At 38.7% G+C, this 26,924-nt stretch overlaps 1 protein-coding gene across 2 annotated transcripts in view; it reads left to right on the top strand.

Moving 5' to 3' along the window:
• Positions 1–2,247: 2,247 nt before the first annotated feature.
• BMS1 (BMS1 ribosome biogenesis factor) overlaps positions 2,248–26,924 on the top strand; it is a 46,729-nt gene continuing 22,052 nt past the window's right edge. Inside the window, exons 1-13 of one of the 2 annotated variants that reach the window (XM_046027359.1) lie at positions 2,248–3,443; positions 4,981–5,190; positions 6,165–6,355; positions 8,150–8,229; positions 11,388–11,576; positions 12,223–12,365; positions 13,105–13,226; positions 13,544–13,737; positions 15,408–15,547; positions 17,058–17,803; positions 18,016–18,117; positions 18,837–18,994; positions 24,149–24,230. In XM_046027359.1, coding sequence (XP_045883315.1) covers positions 5,015–5,190; positions 6,165–6,355; positions 8,150–8,229; positions 11,388–11,576; positions 12,223–12,365; positions 13,105–13,226; positions 13,544–13,737; positions 15,408–15,547; positions 17,058–17,803; positions 18,016–18,117; positions 18,837–18,994; positions 24,149–24,230 — 2,323 coding nt within the window. In that variant the 5' untranslated portion in view covers positions 2,248–3,443; positions 4,981–5,014. The remainder of the gene's footprint in view (positions 3,444–4,980; positions 5,191–6,164; positions 6,356–8,149; positions 8,230–11,387; positions 11,577–12,222; positions 12,366–13,104; positions 13,227–13,543; positions 13,738–15,407; positions 15,548–17,057; positions 17,804–18,015; positions 18,118–18,836; positions 18,995–24,148; positions 24,231–26,924) is intronic. The other variant, XM_046027358.1, reaches the window with a different exon arrangement.

The following is a 26,924-nucleotide window of genomic DNA, read 5'->3' as shown; positions in this document are numbered from 1 at the left end:
CCCGTACTTTTGTCCCCAAGCTATTTGGTTCCATTACCAGGACATAACTGATTTATTGTGTATCTTTAAATGATGTGTAAAATTTTCTTTTTTGGCATTAATAATTGGGAGTTTCTATCTTGAACAAAACAAAACAAATGGGTATGTTAGGGAGGAAGCTAGAGTTCAAGAAAGAGGTCTGAATCATTGATATAAATTTGGGAGTTGCTGGCAAATGATGATGTGTTGTTAAGGGTCCAATTAGGAGAGAGAAACTCACTGTAATTTGAACAGAGAAAGTTTACATTAAGCATTATTAACTACAACAGGAAATTGGAGCAAAGGATATGGGCTTGTAAGAAGAGAACTCTAAAGAATGTTAAGAATAGCAGACCTGCGGAGCAGCCACTACCCTAGGACGGGAATAGAAGGCACAGGAAGAGTCCCCCTCCTCAACTCCCAACCCTATCAGCTGAGATCTAGATCTCATTGAAGGGGTATGGCTACAGTCGTACCCCTGGTGACCCCACTGGTGTCAGGGTGGTCGCTGCAGTGCTGTACTTGTTGGCAATCCCTCTCTGGGTGCTGGACAAAACGGAGGTGTCTCAGGAGAGTCCCTCCATGACAAAAGTGCTAGGAAATGGGCATAGTGGGACCCTGGAAAAATGACCCGCCTGCAGAAGCCTGGCCAAGAAGCAGAGCAGAACCAGGCAGAAGGACTGCCTGCTCCTGCAAAGTCTCTCCATTGCCCTCTACTGACAAAACTTGACATATATGCCAGGGTCAAAGGAAGCATTTTTAGAGCAGGCAATTAATGAATTTGTAGCAGAGATACAGTAAATTGTTAACTGATACAGATGACATATAAAACTATGAGACAGAATGAGATCACCCAGGGAAGAAGTAGAGACATAGAAGAAAAGAAGATCAAAGGCCAAATCCTGTGGACTAACTTCAACAGTCAGGTTCAAGTGTAAGAACCTTTAGCAAAGACTACTGAGAAGGTGCCTGGGTGGCTGTTGTTAAGCGTCTGGTTCAGCTCAGGCCATAATGCCAGTGTCCTGGGATCGAGCCCCGCATCAGGCCCCCTGCTCGGCGGGAAGCCTGCTTCTCCCTCTCCCATTCCCCCTGCCTGTGTTCCCTCTCTCGCTGTGTCTCTCTGTCAAATAAATGAATAAAATCTTAAAAAAAAAAAAAGAAAGAAAGAAAGACAGGAGAAGTCAAGACTGTGATTGGTGTGCTGGGAGCAAAGAGAATCTAAAAGAGAATAGAAGAGGAACTGGAGCCTATTTCTTTGTGAAATTTTGCTACAAAGGAGCACGGAGAAAAGGTGTAGTATCTGTTATAGGAAATGGGCCAAGAGGAGTTTGTTACGAAGATGGGAGAAATAACTACATATTGTACGGTGATGGGAATAGTCCAGTAAAAACTGATGATGTTGGGGTGGGGTGCCTGGGTGGCTCAGTGGGTTAAAGCCTCTGCCTTCGGCTCGGGTCATGATCCTAGGATCCTGGGGTTGAGCCCCACCCACATCAGGCTCTCTGCTCTGCGGGGAGCCTGCTTCCCCCTCTCTCTCTGCCTGCCTCTCTGCCTACTTGTGATCTCTGTCTGCCAAAAAAAACAAAAAACAAAAAAAAAACCCAAAACTGATATGTTGGGGGAGAGAATAAACGGGGGGAGTGACACCCTGGAGATGATGGGATCTTCACTCAAGGACAGGATTCCTTTAGGTGGACATAGCAGTAGTTCACCTACAGTAACAGGCAGGCAGCAGAGGGGGGCATGAGTGGATGCGGTGGTGAAAGTCTGACATGGTAGGAGTCTCCACTTCCATTTTTTTGGTGAAATCAGAAGCAAGGAAGGGAGAGGTGGTGGGAGGGATTGAAGAGAGAAGAGGAGATGCGAAATACTCACTTGGAAGAATGGCACAGACGAGGCAAAGTTAGCGTTACTGAGCTGAGGGTGGTCAGCATGGTTCTGGGCTTCCCCCCAGCCATTCGTTGTAGTGTGCAGTAGATGCAGAATTAGTTTTACCCAGGGCTCTTATTTTACCAAGCAGATATGATGAGGTGACCGAGAGGTGAGGCAGTATACAAAAGACTGACAATGCCCATGGAGTTTAAGTTAATTTACTAGGGGAAGAAAAGTCATCAAGGGAGGAAGGTAGTAAGATCTGGGTTGGAGATGCTGGCTGGATTACAGTTGGTTTCAGGGCATTAGAGGGAGTAACCTGGTAAGATAGGAGGCGGCAGTCAGTGTGGGATGCTTTGGGGATTGCCACACTTGGACCTGACAAGGTCTAGGGTCTGATCACAGGCAGAGTGAGGGGCTGATGTAAGACAGGGCAAGAGTGCGACTCATGGAGTCAAGAGAATGTTGGGATTATCCACCAGGATACTGAAAGCTCCAAGAAGTGAGAGGAATACTGTTGGAGGAAGTTAAAAAATTATACACTCTTGAAAGACGAGAGAAGTGTGTGCCCTGTAGGGTAGCCCTCCCTAGCACTGCAGAGTAAATACCTGTGGGATATTGAGGGACAGAATGAGCTCACGGTGAAAAGCATGAAGCATAGAGGAGAGTAAGCCTAGGTTTGTGGGGGTAGAACTGAGTCTCAGGAGCACTGAGATCATACTGAAAAGAAAACCTCCAAGACAAGAGAGAGGCATAAACTCTGAAAATGTACCCAGCTTCGTAGCCACGAGGACATCCCAGCTCACCTGAGATGGGGGTTAGGTGAACTTCAAGGCAGGCCCTCAGGTGGGAATGGGCAGGGCCCTGGCAAGGCAAACCTGTGCGGGAAGAAACTGCAGGAGGCTGCGCTCTTCCAAGGAAAGCCCCATTCCCGGAAACGGAGAACGTGCTGAGTCAGTTTGTCCCTGCCTTCAGTCTTGGTGCGGGCAAAAGAGGGAATTACAGCACTGAAGAGGTCCGAGAACGTCCAGCTCTTTGAGGATGAGCAGGCAAATGAGCCAGACAGACTTCTAACCACGGGATATTCCAATAGGTCATGGAGGAACCGGATGCCGGCAGCTTTCGGAGGGGACGAACGGGAGCCATGACCCTGGTTGACCGAGACTAAATATGTTACTTCGTCTTTCGTCCTACACCAAGGAACGGGCTCTAGACCGCACTGTTGCCACGGCCTCCGGGGGAACTGGGATGTATGTGCTTGGCGAAACGATTCGGAGTCCCATCGCAAAGGGGGCAGTGCCACCGCCAGCCCACCGGCCTGGAAAGGGCGGGGCGGCTCGCGGCCCTCAGGTTGGATCGCTTCGCGCAGTCGTCGCCTGCGCCCGTCCTCAACCAATCAGGAGCCTCCTTCCGACTTTCCCGCGAGTCGTCCTTTGGTCGGTCTCTTTCTTCTGCCTCCTTGTTTCCTGCCGGCCTGTGGAGTCCGCGCGTAGGGGGCACTTCCGTTTCCGGCGCTGTCCATGCGGACCTGAGAAGTAGCAGTTGTGAACCCGGTAACGGCCGCGGTAGGGGAGGCGGTGGCCGTGGGGTCCCGGGGACTGGGGCTCTGAGAGTTTTGCGAATCGTGCTTGGCAAGGTCGGCCAGGACAGTCTTTGCCCCTGAAGAGCGCCTCAGGCGCTGGCCCAGTCGCACACAGTACCTACCGGAGTCTTGCTCCGAGGTCGTTGGGAGCGGCTGAATGAATTCGTGCAGAGAGCCCAAACGGGGTGGGGAGGTGGCAGGGAGAAGAGAGAGGTCGTGTCTTGGCGGGATAATCCTAGCAGGTGACTAGATCAGGGCCACATCTGTTGATTCCAGGTTGTGCTTTTCCCATCCTTCTCCCCGCCCCCAAAGAGGGAGAAAAGTGTCAGTACAAGTTTGGAATCAAAATGTAGTAGGGAAGAAAAATAACGTCCTGAAATCACGTAGCTATTCAGTTTCAAAGCGTTTCCTAGAACTCGGCTCTCCGAACTCCTCGTTGCTGTTTCATGACATTAAGCTGGTATATGTGGGCTTCCTATTTGCGCTGGTGTGTCTCTGACCAATCTAAGTGCAGCCTTCTGTGGTCCCTTTACTGCATGGCATGAAAGATACTATTTGGATTTCCTTCGCTGACAGATCACAGCTGTTGTCCTCTCTCGGCAAAATGCCTAGTACATCATAGGCAGACCAATATTTATATAACGGAAATTAATTTAGTACCCTGAGTAAAGTGACCTTTTTTCCCCTTTTTCTTAGTTTCTTTCTTTCTTTCTTTCTTTTTTTTTTAAATTAGCCAAGTACTCAGATTGTATGCAGCCTGGTTTCCTAAGAAAGCTCTAATTCAGTGGTTCTCAATGTATGGGCCATGACCTCCTGGGACACTCAGAAATCTTTGTTAGGGTTTCTGCAGATCCATGTGATCTCCAGGCATTGTTCACAACCAGCCATATCTCACATCTAGAAGTTACTGTTTTTTAAAATGCATATAAGTGGTTATTATAATTTAAAAGTTTTATAGAATCAATAGGTACTAAAAGTAACACATGCTATCATGTGGGAGGATTATTAAAATGCTTTAATCTGTTAAAATGTCTTAAAGATGATTTAAGTTTGGAAACCACTTCATTAGTCTAATTGATATTTTGGGCTGAGCAGTCCAGTATGGTAACTACTTGTCACATATGGCTATTTAAATTTAGAATGAAATTAATTAAAATTATATTCAATTTCAGTTTCTCAGTTTCCCTGAGTACATTTTAAGTTCTCAGAAGCCACATGTGGTAAGTGGCCACTGTGTTGAAAAGTATAGGTATAGAGTATTTTCGTTATTACAGAAATAGTGCTGATATAGACACTTAAGATGAATAAAAAGTAACTTAAGCAGAAGTAACTAACAAATCTAATTTATAACATAACAGAAATAAAATGGGGAATAGTATTAAGCAGCTTCTATCCTTGTTGCAGGAACACCTTATCTCTTTGTAAAGAAATAAATGAAATTTAATCTTTTTCCTTGGGTGTTTTCTGGATTGTAAAATGCTTCCCACATCCCTGCCTCACCAATGTAGGTTAGAGTTACTTGTGAATTGGTAAAAAGCCACTATGGAGACTAAGGACCAGAAGAAACACAGAAAGAAAAACAGTGGGCCCAAAGCTGAGAAGAAAAAGAAACGACATCTGCAGGATCTCCAGCTTGGAGACGAGGAAGATGCCCGGAAAAGAAATCCCAAAGCTTTTGCAGTCCAGTCTGCTGTGCGGATGGCTCGATCCTTTCACAGGTATGTTTAGCTGGAGTCTAGTTGTTCATTCCATTTATTCTTTTTAAATAGTAGGAACCTCCCCAGATGATGTTTGGATTCATGAGTCTTTAGCAGCTTTGAAGGACATGCTGTATTCCTTTTACTAAAATGTGAGCAGGGCGCCTAGGTGACTCAGTTGAATAAGGATCCAACTCTTGATCTCTGCTCAGGTCTTGATCTCAGGGTTGTGAGTTCAAGCTCTGCATTGGATCGATACTAGGCATGGACCCTACATTAAAAAAAAAAAAATTAAAAAATAGATAAAATGTGAGCAAGTAGTCTTTCTGTGGAAGCTGCCTTGCCCCCAGTATCTGCCCACCTATTGGCTTTTATTGTCCAAGAGAAAAGCTCAAGAATTTTTCTTTATAGAATTTCTCTGTGGGGCTGGTAGGTGGCTCCGTCAGTTAAGTGTCTGACTCTGATGTGAGTTCAAGCCTGATGTAGGACCCCACACGCGCATGGAACCTACTAGAATGAAAGAAAGAAAGAATTTGTAAAATTTCAGCAGTTTCTATGGTAATAGGTGTGCTTGTGTTTTTTTCTGGATATGTTTCATGTAATACGTAGTAATAGCTTTATTTAATGAGTTCTTAAAATATGTCAGGCAGTGTACTTTAAACATTATTGAATTAAATTCTATTAAGAGAGCCAAATTTAACTCCAAATCTCCTGCTGTTATTCATTATGATACACTGCCTGCATGTTTATCTTTTTTTTTTTTAAACTGTTACAGTCAGCTAATAAAGCAATCAGATTTAAGCTGTGTAGAGTTTTAATACTCTGTTGAAGTCAGTCTGTTACACATTTACTAAAGGGTTATTTGGATTGGGTCTAGAAGTTATCAAGTTAATTTTATCCATATTGTCTGTTCTGCTCTCTTTAAAATCTTTCCTGATAAGAATGATGATTATACTTTGAAAATGGATTTAGTTTTTCTTTCTTTTTACAAATAGGACTCAGGATTTGAAGACAAAAAAGCATCACATTCCAGTGGTTGATCGAACTCCATTAGAGCCCCCACCAATAGTGGTAGTGGTGATGGGGCCTCCAAAAGTTGGAAAGAGCACTTTGATCCAGTGCCTCATTCGGAACTTCACCAGACAGAAGCTGACAGAGATCAGAGGCCCTGTAACGATCGTGTCAGGTAGGAGTGTGCTACCCCAGGCTAATAGGGCATATGTCATCTGAGGGACAGGCATGTCTTTGTTGAACATTTTCTTGACTGGTAAATATTAAAGTAATGCTCTCGCTTTGTATTACCTCTCTTATACTAAATTGGCTATAGCTTCAAAAAAGAATAGATTCCCCAATGTAATAATGATGTAGATGTATACCTTATTCTGACTGCTATCTGGATTTGCCAAGTGTGTTCCTCTGAAAAGTTTGGTAGGCCTGGGTTGTTCATGGTGACCACCTTCATTTAATAGGTAGTGAGTATCTGCTGTGTGTCAGGCATGCCTTCTTGCCCTTATGAAGCCACATTGTTAGGGAAGTGAGGGAGCTTTTCTCTCTTTTTCTGTGAGAATTTGTCTGGTCTGGGAGTTGGTGACCTTTCTGTTTGAGGGAAGATGAAACAAATTCCCAAAATGGCAATGGAAGAATCTGAAATTACTTTCCTTTTTTAAAAAGATTTTATTTTTAAGTAATCTCCTCACCCAACATGGGGTTTGAACTCACAACCCCAAGATCAAGAGTTGCATGCTCTATTGACTGAGCCCCTAAAATTTCTTTTTTTTTTTTTTAAATTAACATAGAATGGATTATTTGCTTCAGGGGTACAAGTCTGTGAATCATGAGTCTTACACAGTTCACAGCACTCACCATAGCACATACCATCCCCAATGTCCATAACCCAGTGAAGTTTCTGATTATAGCAATAATATGTTGAATGGGGGCTTTTCTTTTCTTTTTTAAGATTTATTTACTTATTTTAGAGAGAGAGCGTGCAAGCACAAATGGGGGCATGGGTAGAGGGAGAGAATCAACCAGATTCCCCACTGAGTGTGGAGCCTGGAGCCCAATGCAAGGCTCGATCCCAAGACCCCGAGATCATGACCTGAGCCCAAACCAAGAGCCAGATGGTTAACCAACTGAGCCACCCAGGTACCCCAAGGCTTTTTTTTTTTTTTTAATCTTAAAGAAAGGCATTCCTGTCATTCTGACAGATGTCTTTCTAATTTTTTTTTTTTTTTTAATAGACTCTTACCCCATTCTGGGGCTTGAACTGACTTGGAGATCAAAAGTCACATGCTCCACTGACTGAGATAGCCAGGTGTCCCACTTTAATTTATTTGTTTGCTTATTTGTTTATAGTAAACTCCACCCCTAATGTGGGGCTTGAACTCACAACTCTAAGATCAAGAGTCACAGACTGATTCCTTTTTCCTTAAGTTAGAAATAATGATTGTTCCATGAAGATTCTCTTACATTAAGTTTGAGGATGTTTTTAGCTATAGTGGAAACTTGGGAAGCTTTGATAAAGATAGAAGTGTTGGCCTACTGCTGAATGGCAGGATCATGGTCATAATAAATATGCTTATGTGCCCATTCCAGTCAGAATTTTACCTGTTTGAGCGCTTTATTCATGTGTATAGACTTTCAATATTATTTTAAAATTAGGGAACACAGCAAGAAAACTTTGCTGGATAGAATTTAAAATGGTAGTTAGAATAAATGGATATATTATTTCAGGATTTTTAAAAAGTTAAATTTGGGGAGGGGGTTCTTGGGTGGCACAGTTAGTTAAGCATCCCAGCTCTTGATTTAGACTCTGGTCATGATCTCAGAGTTGTGAGGTCAGGCCCCATGTGGCACTCTGCTTGAGATTCCCTCTCTTTCCCTCTCCTTCTTCTCCTCCCCCACCTAGCATGTTCTCTCTCTAAAATAAATAAATAAAATCTTTAAAAGAAAAATAAAATTTTTGTCTTTTCACTTCCAGGTAAAAAGCGCAGACTCACCATTATTGAATGTGGGTGTGATATTAACATGATGATTGATCTGGCTAAAGTGGCGGATTTGGTAAGTCAGTGGGGGCAGTGTGAATTTCTGATGAGGACTTAACAGCAGTGTGGTCGATTATCTCATGTTGAAGGAAAGAAAGGCTTATTATTAAAGGAATGGTGAATATAATCAGGGATACCATTGGTGTGTTTGAACTGATGATGATGATAATATTGTTATAATATATAATTATATAATGTTATAATTATTGTATAATATATAATAAAAATGGAATATGCACAATGAAACGTAGTCTCAAATCTAAAAGCAGATTACAGAAAAAAACCTTTAACAAAAATAGTTAAGATATACATACAGATACATGTACAAACATGTAAATATATAAGTAGTAAGACTATTTCTTGAACCCTTACTAGGCAATGTGCTAACAGCTTTCTAGAAATTTAGTTCATCAAATCCCCCAGTATGCCTTGGAAGTAGCTGGTATTTTCTCCAGTTTATAGAGGATGAAACTGAGGCCCTACAAGTTAAGTAGTTTGTCTGAGGATGAGAACTCAGCTATTGGTGGTGTCAGAAACTCCAGTTCTTAATGATTATGACAAAATAAGTACATGAATTGCCTTTGAGAAATTGTCAGAGTTTATAATAGAAAATCTAGACAGTGCATAGTGTATGAAAATTGTGCAACTTTGATTGCATTTAATGGTAATGTTCATTAATTACTTTTTTTTATTTTTTACATTTTAAATTAACAGAAATCTAAGAAAAAAATAAAGTCATATTGATTAGGAAGAGTGGGGTAACAGAGGCCATTTTTTTGTTTGTTTTTTGGTTCAATAATTTCTGGAAAGCTGTTTGGTGACATGAGCTACAGATTCTATCCTTTGGCCCAGGAAGTGTCCTAAAATATAAAATAAAAAGTAATTTAATGTAGATATTATGGCTGTGCCATTCTAATGTCGGAAAACTCAATGCCATTTAAATTTTGAACATGTAATGCTACTATTAATAAAAGTGTGTCATTGTCAACATAAACTAGTATAAACTAATGTTTTTGAAATGATTTAAATAATTTAGCATATGAGTAATTGGTTTCTTTTTTATGTAAAACATACCAAGTTCCTAATTTTAAAAGCATAGATATATTAAGAAAGATGTCTTTTTTTTTTTTTTTTAAAGATTTTATTTATTTTTTGACAGAGAGATAGATAGCAAGAGAGGGAACACAAGCAGGGGGAGTAGGAAAAGGAGAAGCAGGTTTCCCACTAAGCAGGGAGCCCAACTCGGGGCTCAATCCCAGGACCGTGGGCTCATGACCCGAGCTGAAGGCAGATGCCCAATGACGGAGCCGCCCAAGTGCCCCAAGAAAGATGTCTTTCATATACATCTTTTTAAGACTTAAAAAGGAACCCGTGCGGGGCACCTGGGTGGCTCAGTCATTGAATGTCTGCCTTTGGCTCAGTTCTTGAGCCCAGGGACCTGGGATCAAGCACCACACAGGCTCCCTGCTCAGCAGGAAACCTGCTGCTCCTTCTCCCACTCCCCCTGGATGTGTTTATCTCTTGCTGTCTCTCTGTCAAATAAATAAATAAAATCTTAAAAGGAACCCATGCATTTGATAAAATATTAAAACTGTATTACAGAGTACAGTGCATGTTTCCTCTTTTCTGCTCTGACCCCGTCTCTCAATTTCCCTCAAAGCAATATATCCTAGATTTGTATATAAATACACGTGCAATCCTTTTAAAGCATATGCTATTATACATGTTCTGTACTTCGCTTTCTTTTTCACTCAGTATGTCTTAAAAATATGTAAGTACTATAGCTCAACCTCATTCTTTTTAAGCATTCTGTTGCATTGTACATTAATTTTTTAACTTTTTAAAAACTGTTGATTGCTCTGCCCTGGGTTGTCGTAAAGCTTAAGTCACAGCAAAGGCATGTATAAACATGGATTTGTATCCGTGTGTACGTGTGTACTTTGAAGGAATAATACAGTCTTCATTTATCTTTAGTGGACAAGATTGTCAGCTAAGGGACTGATGTTACCTATTTCTGTGTTTCTACAACGAATTGCTTGCCCCTTGGCACTCTGTGGCGTCAAATGGGATATAGGGCTATTCCACTGCCAGCCTTCTCACCTTCAGCCTGTTTAATGGCGTGGAAGAACTCTGTGTACCAGCTTGGCCTGTGGTCTGCAGTGGCAGCTGTGCTTTCTTGGAAGGCTCAGTGGCCCACTTTCATGTATTTTTGTGGTCTAGGATTATGAATATTCCTTAGTTTAACCAAAGATAAGTGTTTCTGGTTCTCTCTGTGTGTATGTGTGTTAATTAGCTACAGAAAGATGAGAACAGAGATGTCTTTAATATCTTAAAACTAGAAGTATCCAGGAATCAACTCTGAAATTATTTTGCATGTTTGAAGAGTCAAAATTTTAAAAATTGGTCTTATATGCTTATATTTTCTTAGAATAGCATTTATAACTTTACTAATTTTTTGGCTCAATTCTAAAGTGGTAGCTTTTTTTTGTTTTGTTTTTAAGTTTCTGAACAATTGCATGTTACAAATTAACAAATAAGATAGAGCTTACTATATACCTCCCAGCAAAAAACTTTTTTTTTCCCTGTGAGATGGACATTTTTGGTACTTTTCATTGATTACCACTTCATCCCATTTTTTGGATGTCAGAGATCTGTTACTTCGTTTCTTGTTAGAGACCTATTATTTGCCTAAAAATACCTTATAAAAATTTTTATTTCTTGAAGTGAGGACCTTCCAGGTGAGGGCCAAATTAGACCCAGCTTTTTCTGAGTTATTTCTAAATATCCAATTTCTTGAAGTGGAAACTTATATTGTGGTGGATGGTCTCATGGCCTTTTAGAGAAAGTGAAAGGGTGGTATTTTCTCTCATAATGATCCCTAAGTAATCATTTGATTTAATCTAGAATAGGAGTTGGCAAACTTTTTCGGTAAAGGGCCAGATGGTGAATTATCTTAAGCTTTGTGGGTCATAGTTTCTCTTGCAACTGCTTAACTTTGTCGTTGTAGTGCAAACACAGGTGTGTGCCGTTCACAAATAAATTAATATGGCTGTGTTCCAGTAAAACTTTAGTTATAAAACAGATCATGGGTCAGATTTGGCTTAAGGATCATAGTTTGCTTATGGTATGTCTATTTTGAGTAGTTTCCTTGAATAATTCTGTTTTTTGTTTTAGGTTTTGATGCTTATAGATGCCAGCTTTGGGTTTGAAATGGAAACATTTGAGTTTCTAAACATCTGTCAAGTACATGGCTTTCCCAAAATTATGGGCGTTCTCACTCACTTAGATTCCTTCAAGTATAATAAGCAACTGAAAAAGACAAAGAAGCGATTAAAACACAGGTTCTGGACAGAAGTCTACCCGGTAGGAAGAGAATTAATTATTGAATACTAACACTATAATTAAAAAAAAAATAGGTTGAGTAGGAGAGATTAATAAGCATCCCTTTCAGGGTTCACCTTTGGAGTTTCTTTTATATATCTGTTCATTGCCCCTGGAATATTTCCTTAAAATAGTCTGTACCTCAGAACTCTTGGTGTGTCTCATTTGTCTCTGTAGCCCCCCAGCACCAGGCAGTACCTGGCTCTATGTGTTTTTGATTTGGGATTATTTAATACGGTTTGTCCGAAGTTTCTGCTAGTTACAGGACCAGGAACTGTAGTGCACACATACTGCCACTCCACCATCCCCTGCATACTGCTGTGGCCCACTGGTCATAGAATTTTTTTCTCTGCCCAGGAGCCTCACTGTCTTCTCTGTGCCGTACCCTATAGACAGATGCTGCTACTTGACTGGAGAGCAGTCCTGAAGCTAAATGTATTTGCACTTCTGCCTGTACTAAGCCCTGATAAGATGAGTACTGAAAGAAGGCAGAGAAGTTTGGGAAGCATTGATAAGTGGTTTGTTAGAGGTCTCCCTTAAGATTGCTTCTTATTTAGAGGGCTTAATTTTGATGTAGTATTGACAAAACTTTAATTGAAATTTAATTTTTTTCTTTTTTAATGTTTAGGGTGCCAAGCTGTTCTACCTTTCTGGAATGGTACACGGAGAATATCAAAACCAAGAAATTCACAATCTGGGCCGTTTTATTACAGTTATGAAGTTTAGGCCTCTTACATGGCAAACTTCTCATCCTTATATCCTAGCAGACAGGTAAAAAGTACATGTAAAGTTTTTCTTCCTGGCATGTATATTTCAAAACTACAAAGGTCAGAAAAAGAATAGTAATAGAACTTATTTTGTGCTTATTTTTGAATAATGAGGGAGAAATATAGTTAGTGGAGAATACCTACTTTTTTGTATCATTACCTAAAGATGCTGTGGCTTCAGAAGTAAAGTATGAAATGTTTAGAAAAATGTGAGACTTTTGAAGCATTTAAGGCTACATGTTATGGTCCTATCCTGCTTTTTCAACCTTGATCTTCAGTGATAACTGTCTTTGGGCCATCGTGCTCTAGTCACCGAGATGTGCCCTTCTTCTTTCTTTCCTTCATGTTTTTTCCATATTATTTTCTCAGCCTGGAATCCCTTTCTCTACTTGCCAGAAACCAGGACACACCAGAAAACCTAGATCAAAGCTGAACCCTCTTCCATAAAGAGTTTTTCTGCATATGTTTTCATCTCTTCCTTAACCCCAGGTGCACATTATTTCCCACTTCTGGTATCTTACTCACAGAAGGTATTATGTAGAGCCTAAGAGCAGTGCAATCATGTGTTTGCTGCTTTTCCTCTGGTAGATGGTGAACTGCACTTCCTTATTTCTGTCTTTCCTATAATTTTCTCAACAATGTGTTTAGTGAACTAGTGAATTTGATCAGTCTTTGACACTTGAAGGGAAGTACAAAAATATTGACATTTATTTCTGCCACATGACTGGATTTTATTTTTCTAGGATGGAAGATTTGACAAACCCAGAAGATATCCGAACAAATATCAAGTGTGACCGAAAGGTGTCTCTTTATGGTTATTTAAGAGGAGCACACTTGAAGAATAAAAGCCAAATTCACATGCCAGGTATCCTTTTCTTATAAAATGTACCAAACTTGTAGAACCCTTGGGATGAGTTACTTTATTTCTCAGGAAAACAGAAAAATGGCCAAACAAGATAGAGCCACATTGCCAGAAGTTTTAAGACTAACTCAGCTCTGCCTTAGCTAGCAAAGGTGTTGAGTTAACCAAATCCCCTCTGTCCTGATGATGGTGGTTAGCTAGAGAGGCAGAGTGCCAGTGACAAATGATATCCTTGTAGCTGAACCTTCCAACTGTGGGCTGTTTTTGTCGACAGCTGATACACTTAAAGCTCAAGCCATCTTCCTCTCTCTGTCTTCCAGGTGTAGGAGATTTTGCTGTGAGTGATGTCAGTTTCCTCCCGGACCCCTGTGCACTTCCTGAACAACAAAAGAAGCGCTGCTTAAATGAGAAGGAGAAGTTGGTTTATGCACCTCTCTCTGGAGTTGGTGGTGTCCTGTATGATAAAGATGCTGTCTATGTCGATCTTGGTGGCAGCCATGGCTTCCAGGAATCGGTAAGAGGAAAGTTACAGGATGTAATGTAGTCAGTTTTTATATGCTGAAGCTTTTGAATTTTTATTTGTATTATGGTGAAAGCTACAATGTATATTGTAAATACACAGAATACTTACGTGCTCCAAGAGAAAGTAAAAGTCATGTTCTCCATTCTATTGCCAAGACACACGTCTTTTAGCATGAACGTTGCAAGCGGTTTGGTGCTTATATTTCCTGTCTCTCTTTATATAAGCATACTTCATTTTATTCTGCTTTGCTTTATTGCATTTCATCAGTATTGCCTTTTTTACAAATTGAAGGTTTGTGGCAACCCTTTATTGAACGAGTCTATCAGTGCCTTTTTTCCAGCAGCATTTGCTCACTTTGTGTCTCTGTGTAACATTATGTTAATTCTCACAGTATTTCAATGTTTTCATTATTATTATATTTGTTATAGTGTCTGTTGTGATTATCACTAATGATTAGCATTTTTAGCAATAAAGTATTTTTTAATTAAGGTATGTACATTTTTTTAAACAATACTATTGCACACTTAATAGACTACAGTATAGTATAAACATAACTTTTATATGCACTGGGAAACCGAAAAATTCATTTGACTTGTTTTATTATGGTGGTTTAGAACTAAACCCACAATATCTCAGAGGTATGCCCATATAATATCAGTGTGTTTTCTAGCTCTATTTTTTTTTTTTTTCCCAAAGAATTTATATGTATTTGTAAGAGAGGGAGAGGGCTAGAGAGAGAGCATAAGCAGTGGGGAGGGGCAGAGGGAGAAGCAGGCTCCCCTCCAAGTCTGATACAGGGCTCAAGCTGAGGATCCCAGGATCGTGACCTGAGTTGAAGGGAGGACAGTTAACCAACCGAGCCATACAGGTACACCCCATATTTTATTTTTTCAAGTGGGCTCTATACCCAGTGCGGAGCCCAATGTGGGGCTTAAACTCACAACTCTGAGGTCAAGACCTGTACTGAGATCAAGAGTTGGATGCTTAACTGGCTCAGCCACCCAGGGTTCCCATAATATTTCTTATATGGGCTCCAACTTTAAAGGCTCTTGCAACTTTTGGAGGGCACCTAAGAATATGTGATTCCCTTGTTCCCTGTTAGTATTTGTAGAGCTGCTTCAGTCTTTTTTACAGCTGTGTGGTGTTTCATTGTCTAGATAAATCTTACTTACTGAACCAACCCTTGGAAATCTGTGGGGAGGTTACCCCCAGCTTCTCCTGGTTTGAACATTGCTGCAGTTAGCACCCTTAAGCATGCAGTTTTGGTCACTGGGAGAGATCTTCCTATTCAGTAAATTCCTTGAAGTGAAAATTTTGAATCAAAAGCAGCAGAATTTTTTTAAATGAACCCCAGATTTTCATTTCTTTATTCTGCAATGGAATTTTATTGGGCAAACTACATGTTTTGTGTAGCATTGGCACTTAAGGTTTTTCTAACTAAGTATTGAGGTTACCAGGTTGTATACTCCATGAACTTTGAAAAAGTTTAATGAAGGCAGAGGTCAATTTTAGACTCTTAAGATTTTTTTTTTTTTTTTGAGGCAATAAATATTTTCTGGGACTATGTCTAGGATAAATTTGAGAAACTGATTGAAACCGGTATGTCTTTCATCAGAATTCTTGTGTGTTCCTCACTTTCATTTTCTTGGTGGCCTTAACAGGATGAGGTGAGGCCAACCCATGAACTGGTACAAAGTCTCATTTCTACCCATTCCACTATTGATGCCAAGATGGCTTCAAGTAGAGTGACACTTTTTTCTGATTCCAAACCACTGGGGTCAGAGGATATAGATAATCAAGGGTAAGTTTACCATTTTTTTGTTTTTCATAAAAAATAATGTTACAGATGAGAATTTCACCTATCATTCTGCCATCAGTACACATTTTGGTGGGATTCATTCCAGGTTTTTGGGGGGTTTTTTGCTTTGCTTTATACAAACATATGCTTCTGAGGGCTTTTCAGTTATGTGACCTTACATGGAGGTATTCTTGAAATATTATACAGGATTCAGTTTTTAGCAGACCTGCAATATTCCTCAGATATCACAAAATGTTTTCTGTTTGCTTTTGGTTTCTATAGGTTGCTGAGGCCACTTGGCTTTCTTTTAGTGGCCAAATTACTAGTACAAGCAGAGTGAGGAATCTTGTTCTGGTGGCTGCTGAGAAGCTACATATCTTGTCTCTTAACATTTTCCTTCGATTGTATTGTAGTATGTCCTGCCTGGGTCATTACCCACTAATGTGTAGCTTATTTGAATTATTTTTAGTTTGGGTTGGAAATTGGTATATCTTATACATAGTGGGTGTTTTGGCTTTATTTAGTTATTTATGTGTGATTCCCAGTAGAAATAAGTCTGAAAATGATTGAAATTTTCTAGTTTAAAACTTACTATAAATGTATACAAAGGAAAATTTTTTGGAGAAGTTTATTTGCTGCCTTATAATTAGCAGATGGTGTGGATGATAGTTTAGTACAGTATTCTTATGTTAGCTGGCATTCTTTAACAGGAAGCTCTCACTTCCATCCCTTTATTTTAATCACTGTTAACTACTTGACTTTTTAAAAAATTCCATTTGTTATTATCCCATTACTGAAATTCTTTCTGATGCCTTTATTGTCTCTTCAATTTCTCTCCTGTGTCCTTTTGGCCCTTCCCTATTAGCCTTTGAGCAGTTCCTGCCTCCTGACACAAAAGGATGTTCCAGGTTTACCTTTGTATTTGCTTTGCTTTGGATCTGGAGTCAGTTATTTAAGGATCATCTATTTCAAGCTTGGAAGTTATCAGTTTTCTAAAAGATTGATCAAGCACTCACTTTCCTTTAGAGCAATTTTTCCCTAATGTTAGACTTTTTGTTTTTTAAAGGTTACCTCTTTATTCTCTATAAGTTCTTTTGAAGAAAGGTGTTAGGGAACTGTGCATGAGTTTGCTTAGTATCTATTCCAGTATTTATCAAATCGTTCCTTTCTATGCTGTGTTATTTAAAATCATTCCTTGAGGGGCACCTGGATGGCTCAGTGGGTTAAGCCTCTGCCTTCGGCTCAGGTCATGATCTCAGGGTCCTGGGACCAAGGCCCACATTGGGCTCTCTGCTCAGTGGGGAGCCTTCTTTCTCCTCTCTCTCTGTCTACCTGCCTCTCTGCCTACTTGTGATCTCTGTCTCTCTGTCAAATAAATAAATAAATAAAATTTAAAAAAAAGATTAAAATCATTCCTTAATTATTTTCTGTTTGCATAAGCATTGGCTTGCTATGTCTAGAGTAGCCGGTTACTGTACGAATTGAGTTATTTTGCATTTACTTGGTAATACAGGCAGTGGATGCCAAAAGAGGAAAAGCAGATGGATTTGAAAACTGGTCGAGTGCGTCGGAAAGCCATTTTTGGAGATGAAGAAGATGAGTCTGGAGACAGTGATGAAGAAGATGATGAAGAAATGTCTGAAGGCGACAGGTTGGCAGATAGCTCTAGTGGTGACGAAACAGAAGAGGAGGCAGATGCCGAAATGACGGATACGGTGTACGCAACAGGCAAAGGTGTCAAACGGCAGAGACTTGAGGAGGTGGAAGAAGACCTCGAGGTGGATTTGCCAGCATTTGCCGACAGCGATGATGACCTTGAGAGGAGCTCAGGGGAGGAAGGAGAAGCAGAGGAAGCTGATGAAAGCAGCGAAGAAGAGGATTCGCCTGCAGGAGGGAGGGGTCTTTCAGAACCTCAAGTTGGAGACAGTAGTAAAGCAGGACTTTTACAAACTAAGGGTTTGAGTAACAGTTTGAATCTGGAGAAAGCAACCCTCACCACTTCAGATTCAGGCCACTGCACAGCTGAAGAGGCATTTGCATCTGAAGATGAAACTGAAGAAAGCTCCTCTCTCAGTACAGAGGAAGAGGGGTCAGAAAATGAAGAGGTTATTAGAAAAAAGTTTCCAAAGTCTTCTCCAGTGGCTGGTGGTCAGAGACTGGCATCAGAGAACTTTATTGATGAGACCAGTGATGTGGAAGACTTACTCAAAGAGGAAGAAGATTACAAGGAAGAAAACAGCTATTCCACAGAAACTTCAGGTATGCTTAAATTTAGTGTAACTGTTGTTATAAACTTGGCACTGGAAATGTTCTACAAATAGAATGTCTACATTTGGGAGTCTGCTGTTTTGGAGATTTTGTTAACTTTTCAAATATTGCACTCGGAAGGATTTAGGGATGAGTGAGCAGTGAGCTTGAGGCAGAAAGGACAGATAAACACACTTAACCGATGTCGGCGTTGGTCCTTTCAGGTGCCCTCAAGTGGAAGGAAGACCTTTCCAGGAAGGCAGCTGAGGCCTTTCTGAGGCAGCAACAAGCAACTCCAAACCTTCGAAAGCTTGTTTATGGCACAGGTAAGAGAGCCCTGGTTCAGATCTAGAAACGTTTTGTTCCTTAGACCGTTTTCTGTAAAGGAAATGAGGAAATTGGTTGGAGGATTTTGGTGGTGCTTTTGAAATCCCTATGATATCTTCGGCTGTCGTAGTTTATATGTAGCAACTGTTTTTAATCACCAGCTCATGGGTTTGCCATAAAACTTTTGATGAGAATACTCTCCATTTTGTCATTTTATATCTTCTATACAAAGTGCTTCAAGATTTTTTTTGGGTAGAATTTCATGCCAGAAAAGAACAAAGTGGTGCATTTTATTTTATATTGTGGTCCTCAGTTACTGTGTGATTAGAACAAGGCCAAAGAAGTATATGGGAGCTAGGAGCATTGAATTGAAGGGTTGGTGTGTACTGATCTCCATTCAGGTTTTGCCTAAGTACTCTTAGTGATTAGAAACTCAGCAGTCTTCAAGAGAAGCTCTTTATGCTAATTAAAAGCTCTGTCTTTAAATGCCCCTTTCTTTCCCTAACCCCCAACATTCCGTCTCCTCACTGAATTCTATTCTCCTTCCTTAGGAGGGCCTAAGTCCTCCAGACACACTCTGAGCACTGAGTTCACTGGCCTTTTCTCCGTCTGTAGCTGATGTGCTCAGGGATACCACCATACCTACCACAAACAGGGACCTGTAGTCCCAGGTTCTTTAGGGTGATTTCTCACTTTTTCATCATGGTGGTCTCTTTAGTGACAGAGGATAATGAAGAAGAAGATGGTGATACCAGGGAAGAACTTGGAGGGTTATTCCGTGTCAGCCAGCCTTTAAGAGAATGTAAGCACAAGCTTGACTCTTTGGACTGCTCCAGATTTCATGTGGAGGCTCCCCATGATTGGGATTTAGAGGAGGTAAGGCTGAATATGAATTGTATGTTTGACTTCTGAGACAATTAGGGATTGTTCTAAACGATTATGTGATTTCAGCATTTCCTGCCTGTTACTAGCTTTTCATTTTTGTGAGATAATAGGACATCCTCCCAGATATTGGACTGGATCCTAAGCAATAATGTGTTTTGAGTTTAGGGAGACTGTGTGTATGTTACGGAGAAATGGAAACTGTGCATAGTCGTGTTAATCTTTATTTTGAAGGATTGCACATAAGTTTTCATATATTTGAAATATTTTGTGTTTTATAACTAGGATATGCCTCATGTCCCTGAGTGAAAATTTATAATTGCTACTATCTGTAAGCAAAAAAATCCATGACACTGGTAAATTTTCTTCCCCTGCTCACCACTCTTTAGTCATACTGGAATTCATTGAGTTCTCAAAGTTGCCAGGCTTAATCCTATCATAGACCTCTTGCCCCTCAGGTTTCTGTTCTGCGATGTTCTGACGTTCTTAAGGCTGGCCTCTTCCGATCATTCAGTTTTGGTTAAATATCACTCCTTAGGCCTGATCACTATCATATTTCTTAATTTAATTCACTGAGTGCACTTACGCACTTTATGAGATTTTATGTAACTTTTTTGTTTGCAGTACAACTTCATACAGATTATAGAAAACCACATAAAAACAACTGTTTAAGTTAATGGCTTACTAGGTGAGGACCCATGTAATGACTATGTGTCCATCACAGTCATAGTCCTGTCCTCCCTGCAGAAGGAACTATGACTCTTATGGTAATCATTTCCTACTTTTCTTCATAATTTCATCCTCCAAGTTTGTACTGTAGGTTAGTTTTATCAGATTTTTGGGTTTTTTTTTTCACTATGCTTTTTCAGTCTCTTAATCTACAGTCCCTTCCACCTATCTCTTTTTTTCCCCCTTATATTTTATTTGTTTAAGAAACTGATGTGTAGAGTTTCTCATAGTCTGGTTTTGTGGATTGCATTGCATCTTATGTGCAGTTTATCAGGCTTCTTTCTTCTGTGTTTCCTGTAAAATGGTGCAGAGCAATATCAATAGAACTTGTGTGATGATGGAAATGATCTGTAGATCATTGAGCTGTCCATTGTGGCTACTTGTGTCTTTTGAGTACTTTAAGTATAGCTAGTGAGACAGAGGAACTAAATTTTTAAATTTATTTTAGTTTTATTTTATATTAGTTCTTCAGAATTTAAATAACCATGTAGTTTTTAGCTACCCTATGGACAGCACATCTAGGAATTTGATTAGACTTAGGTTTTTTTTTTATTTTTGGAAAGACTGCTTCCTAGATGGTGGTGTTTGTTCATTAGGAGGCACATAAAATCATCTTATGATAAAATCTGTTGATCCTCAGTGTTTAGATTCATTAACTTATTAAGGATGTAAAATGGTGAGATTCTATTCAGTTTGCTCTTTATTTATTACCTGGAATACGTCTATAAAGAGAAACCTCCCCTCATCTACTGTTTGGTTACTCAGTTCCATATAAGCAGGATAAATACTTGATTCTTTTTATTAGTTTTTAGAATGATTTTTTTAAAGTATCATTTTGAACTCCATAGAATTTATATTAATATTAATATTAATTAATATATATATAATAATAATTAATATTAATATTAATAGAATTAATATTGAATGTTTCTTTCCACTGAACTTGTTATCCTTGTGCATACTCGTGTTGTGCCATTTCTGGCCAGTTGGAATCTCTTTAAGTTGGTTCCTAAATTCTTTTGACTTGATCCTAATAGCCTTTAATTGCTTCTTTGCCATCTGATATGATGAGGTATTCCAGGATCATCTTCTATATTTCTGATGCCAGACTTGGAAGCAGCCATAAAAAGTCCTTATTTCTTTTAGTACAAAATGGTATTTCAGCATCACAGTCTAGGCATAGGAAAACACACTGCTATGGATTGGTCATTGTTTCTAGGTCTTTCAGTGACCAAAGCTAGAATTCATAGTTCTTTCCAATTCAGATTCAGAACTGCAGAGTTCTTATTTAACCTCTTTTATTTTACATTTGCATCTCTGTTTTTCCACTGGGAAATTAATTCTGTTTGACTCTGAAGTTGATGAAATTAGAGAAGTGTATAATCACTCATTTGCTTTACCCCACTACATACAAAATAATGTCAGAATAGCATTACACATGTTACTGTTAATATGATTACTGAAAACAGAGGTTTTTTTCCCTCATATACAGGTTTACATTTCTACCAGCAGTGTATGAGGCTCCTGATTTCTCTCTATCCTCACCAACACTTGTTATTAGCTGTTTTTATTATTATTATTATAGCCATTTTGTTGGTGTGAAGTAGTATCTCATCTTAGTTTTGATTTGCCTTTCTCTGATAGCTAATGATATTGGGCATCTTTTCATGTGCTTACTGGCCATTTGAAGAAATGTCTATTCATATGGTTTGCCCATTTTAAAAAATTGTGGGGTTTTTTTGGTCATTGTTTGTAAGAGTTGATTATATATTCAGTTTGTCACATACATATGATTTACAGATATTTTCTCCCATTCTGTGGGTTGTCTTTTCTTTAACCTTTTTTTTTTAAAAGATTTTATTTATTTATTTGACAGATAGAGATCACAAGCAGGCAGAGAGGCAGGCAGAGAGCAAGGAGGAAGCAGGCTCCCTTATGAGCAGAGAGCCCAATGTGGGGCTTGATCCCAGGACCCCGGGATCATGACCTGAGGACCCTGGCATGATGACGTGAGCCAAAGGCAGACGTTTAACTGACTGAGCCACCCCCATGTCCCAATAAAGTTCTAAATTTCAATGAGGTTTAACTTACTTATATTTCTGTTGTTTCTGTGTTTGGTATCATATCTAAGAAACCATTGCTAAATCTAAGATCGTGAAGCTTCACTCCTATGTTTTCATCTAATAGTTTTATAGTTTAGTTCTTATATCTAGGTCATTAATCCATTAAATTAATTTTAGTATTTGTAATGAGAGAAGTTCAACTTCCTTCTTTTGCTTATAGATAGCCAATTGTCCTAGCACCATTTGTTGAAAAGACTATTCTTTCCCCATTGCCTTGTCTTGGCACCCTGAATGAAAATCACTTGACCATAGATACATGGATTTATTTATGGACTTTTTGTTATATCTCACTGACTTATATCTTCTTTATGCTAATACCTTACTCTGATTACTGTTGCTTTGTAGTAACTTTTGAAATTGGAAAATGTGAGTCTTCTAGGTTTGTTCTTCTTTTTTAAGATTGGTTTACCTGTATAGATCCCTTGGGTTTTCTGTGTTACAGGATCAGCATTTTCATTTCTACAAAGAAGCCAGGTGGGATTTTAATAGGAATTGTGTTGAATCTGTAGATCACTTTGGATGGTATTGATATTGTAACAGTATTAAGTCTTTTGTTCCATTAAAATGGGATGCCTTTTCTTATATTTAGCTCTTTAATTCCTTTCAAGAACATTTTATAGTTATCAGAATATAAGCTTTGTGCTTCTTTATTGAATTTATTCCTAGTATTTTAGTGTTTTCAGAGCCATTGTAAAAGGAACTTTTTTCAATTTCATATTTGGATTTTCATTGTTAGTGTATAGAAATAAAATTTATTGTTGTATATTGATCTAGTATTTTGCAACTTCACTAAACTCATTTATTCTGAAAGTATTTCAGTGGATCCCTAGGATTTTCTATAAACAAGACCATATCATTTCTGAGTTGAGTAGAGGTAGTTTTCCTTTCTTTCTTTTTTTTTTAAGATTTTATTTATTTATTTGACAGACAGAGATCACAAGTAGGCAGAGAGGCAGGCAGAGAGAGAGGAAGAGAGGCAGACTCCCTACCGAGAGAGAGCCCGGTGCAGGGCTTGATCCCAGGACCCTGAGATCATGACCTGAGCTGAAGGCAGAGGCTTAACCCACTGAGCCACCCAGGCACCCTGGCAGTTTTCCTTTCTAAACTGGATGCCTTTATTTCAATTTCTTGCCTAATTGTCCTGGCTAGAACATCTCGTACAGTGTTGAATAGAAGCAGTGAGAGGAGACAGTCTTGCCTTACTCCTGATCTTAAGGGGGAAAGTTCTCAATTTTAACCATTTAATATGACGCTAGCTGTGGCTTTTTTATGGATGCTGTTTATCAGATTGAGAAAATTCCCTTCTCCTCGTGGTTTGTTTAGTGTTTTCATCGTGGAGGATCAATTTTTTAATTTTTTTTGTCTTTGGTTCCCCTAAGTCAATTGTTAATCCTCAGAAATTAAGGATTTTCTTCTAACAGTTTGCCATCCTTCAGTGCCCACGAAGCTTCTTGGCATAGAGCAGATGTTCAGTAAATATTTAGTGAGTGATTATAGCATGAAGAAATGAGTAAATGAACAGATTTGCTTTTGCATCCATTGTAATCATGCTGGCCTCAAAACTGCTCTTTGAGAGTGAGGTTGTATATGAAAAACATGATTCATGACCAAAATGTGATTGAGGTGAAAGCGAGGACCTATCTGAAGATTTCTATTATAAGTGTGTTTTTAAAGTCTTGGCAGTGAATGACATTTGCTGTCTTAGGTCAGTTTCCCCAGGAAAGAGATTCCGAAGCAGTTGTGTACAAGGTTTTACTTTATATTTAAGAGGGGCTCCCAGCTTCTGCTACATGTATATACTAGATGATTTATCAGGTCTGAGACTGGGAACCTCATCAGTACTTTCTGCCCTGTTGTGCTTATCGACATTTAGCCTTTGTCAGAATATTATCATTGGTCAAGTAATTAAATTTTCAAATAACCACAATAAGTCAGGATTAACAAATAGTTAAACCAACTTTCTAAATGCTAGCTACTGCATTGCCTTAGGAATACTAATAACATTTGAAAATCAGTTGCTCTAGTAAATATCTGTTTACTTATAAGGTCAGTGAGCTAATAGTACCTCCCTATGCACTGCTTAAGTAGTGATATTTAAGCTTTTCTCTATGGTTATACTGTCTATATCAAAGATTAACATATCTCATATGTCTACATGGAATGAGAATTTCCCCAAAAAAATGTGTCTTAAGAAAGTATTTAAAGGTTAGTTGTCACCTACCACTGTTTCTTAATTTCATTTGTTTTGTTTGAATGATTGGAGCATGTCAACTAAATGCTGACTTTTCTGTTTAAGGTTATGAACAGTATCAGAGATTGCTTTGTGACTGGGAAGTGGGAAGAGGATAAAGATGCAGCCAAGATTTTAGCAGAAGATGGTAAGTAAAAGACCATATTTTTCAGAGAAGACTGTCTTCTCTATATTTTATTCCATATCTTTAAAGGTTGGAAATAATAGACAAATGTGAAATGCTTTAGGGAACACTGATAGGAGTTTATGGGTAATATTCTGGTTCCTCTTTTTATGATGATCTTATTTTCTTCCCTGGTTAACTGACTTATTAGATATGGTCATGGCGCCTGGGTGGCTCAGTGGGTTAAGCCTCTGCCTTCGGCTCAGGTCATGGTCTCAAGGTCCTAGGACTGAGCCCTGCATCTAGCTCTCTGCTCAGCAGGGAGCCTGCTTCACCCCCCCTCCGCCTGCCTCTCTGATTACTTGTGATTTCTCTCTCTTTCTCTGTCAAATAGATAAATAATTTTTTAAAAATCTTAAAAAAAAAAAAAAAATATGGCCCTTGAAGAAAAGTGGGAGGCTTTCCATAAATTTTATCATGTGCTTGTTCAAAATGAATTTTTGTGTGTGTAAAAAATAAATATTTTTCTTTTTAGTAATGAAGGTAGTATACATTGTAGAACATCTAAAATAAAATGTCATACCAAAGGTGCCTGGGTGGCTTAGTGGTTTAAGCATCTGCCTTTGGCTTAGGTCATGATCCCAGGGTCCTGGAATCGAGCCCCACATTGGGCTCCTGCTCAGCGGGGAGTCTGCTTCTCCCTCTCCCTCTGCCGCTCCACCCTACTTGTGCACTCTCTCTCTGTCAAATGAATAAATAAAATCTTAAAAAAAAAAAGTCATTCCATAACCTCTGCCATGTGTTAAAAAACTTTTGTTAATTTTTTGAGGTTATTTACTTCCAGTCATTTTACAAATTTTTAAAATTTCTAATTGAATTTTAAATTTTAAATTGGAATTTAAAATTTGTAATTATATATATAAATTGCATCATTAAATTTTTTCAGAGGTTTCGTGTTTACAATTTAATTCTATCATATTCTAATTCAGTTTACAGTTTCTCATTTAAGCAGTTTACCTTGTCCATATTATAAATAACTCTGCACTGGAGCACCTTGAAATAACTCTTGGATCACATTTTTTATTTTCATAAGTTAGGTTCATAAAATTTAGAATTGTTGAGTCATTTTTTTGAACTGCCAAAAGGTTTTTCAGAAATGTTATTTTTGGCAATTTGATAAATGAAAATTGTTTCTTATAACTGGCATTCTTTTGATTAGTAGTAAGTGAGAATATTTAAGGTATGTTGGCTGTTGCATTTCTTTGCTGACTTCTTTGTTCTTTACTCATTTTTCTAATGAGATATTAATGTGTTTTTCTACTGAGTTGTAAAATTATTCTTTTTTTTTTTTTAAAGATTTTATTTATTTGACAGAGAGAAATCACAACTAGACAGAGAGGCAGGCAGAGAGAGAGGAGGAAGCAGGCTCCCTGCGGAGCAGAGAGCCCAATGTAGGGCTCGATCCCAGGACCCTGAGATCATGACCTGAGCCGAAGGCAGAGGCTTTAACCCACTGAGCCACCCAGGCGCCCCTGAATTGTAAAATTATTCTTTAAAAGATATTTACTCTCCTTCATTGGTTGCAAATATTTTTCTGCTTTTAGCCACTCATCTGCTTTATATATAAAATATAGTAATTTGTACCCTCTAGAATTTTACGTAAGTGGAATCATACAGTATGTACTCTTTTCTGACTTCTGCTCAGCATAATTATTTTGAGATATTCCATCCTGTGGCGTCTCTGTCCCTTTTTATTACTGAATAGTTGATTTCTTTTATTAGTGAGTAGTATTCCATTGTATGATGCCCTACAGTTTATCTCTTCATCTGTTGGTGACATTTAGGTTATTTCTGGGATATGGCTGTTGCAAATAAAGCTACTGTGAACGTTCTTGTTCAAGTTTTTGTGTGAACAACTGCTTTCATTTCTGTTAGGCCCATTACCTCAGAGTGGGCTAAACATCATGTGGTAGATGTATGTTGAATTTTTTAAGAAATAGCCAAATTTTTTCCTGAGTAGTTATACCATTTTTTGTATTGCCATTAGCACTTCATGAGATTTTCAGTTATTTCTACATCTTTGCCAATACTTGATATGGTCAGTCTTTTTAGTTTTAGATATTCTTTAGGTATAGAATGATATAGCATGGTTTTAATATGTATTTTCCTAAAGACTAATGATGTTGAGCATTTTTGTGTGCTTGTTTTCCATCTGTTTCTTCTTTGGTAAAGTATCTGTCAGATCTCTTGCCCAGTATTTTAATCTATTTAATTTACTTAAGTCCTTTATCACTTGTGATTTTAATTATTTTTGCCCAGTATGTGGTTTGTCTTTTCATATTTTTAACAGAAACACAGTTGATTTTTTGTATATTGATCTTCCATTGTACAACCTTGCCAAGCCAAATCACTCATTAGTTATACATAGCTTTTTTTGTATATTTCATAGAATTTTCTTCAAAGACATCATGTGTGATCTGTGATTAAAGACAGTTTTACTAAAAAAAAAAAAAAGTTTTACTTTTTTCTTTCCTATCTGGATGACTTACTATTTTTCTTGCTTGATACAGGCTTTAACTTCAGTGTAGCGTTGGTCAGAAGTCAAATAGACATCCTTGCTTTGTCCTGATCTTGCTTATTTTTCCCTGTGAACTTCAGATCATCTTTTCTATTTCCAAAAGAAAAATTGGTAGTGTTTTTTCTCTAATAAATTTCCTG

The sequence above is a fragment of the Meles meles genome, chromosome 13 (genome assembly GCF_922984935.1).
Source record: "Meles meles chromosome 13, mMelMel3.1 paternal haplotype, whole genome shotgun sequence".
In the NCBI taxonomy this organism is placed as follows: domain Eukaryota; kingdom Metazoa; phylum Chordata; class Mammalia; order Carnivora; family Mustelidae; genus Meles; species Meles meles.
Note: the sequence above shows the minus strand (reverse complement) of the source record. Positions and strands in the feature narration are given on the sequence as shown.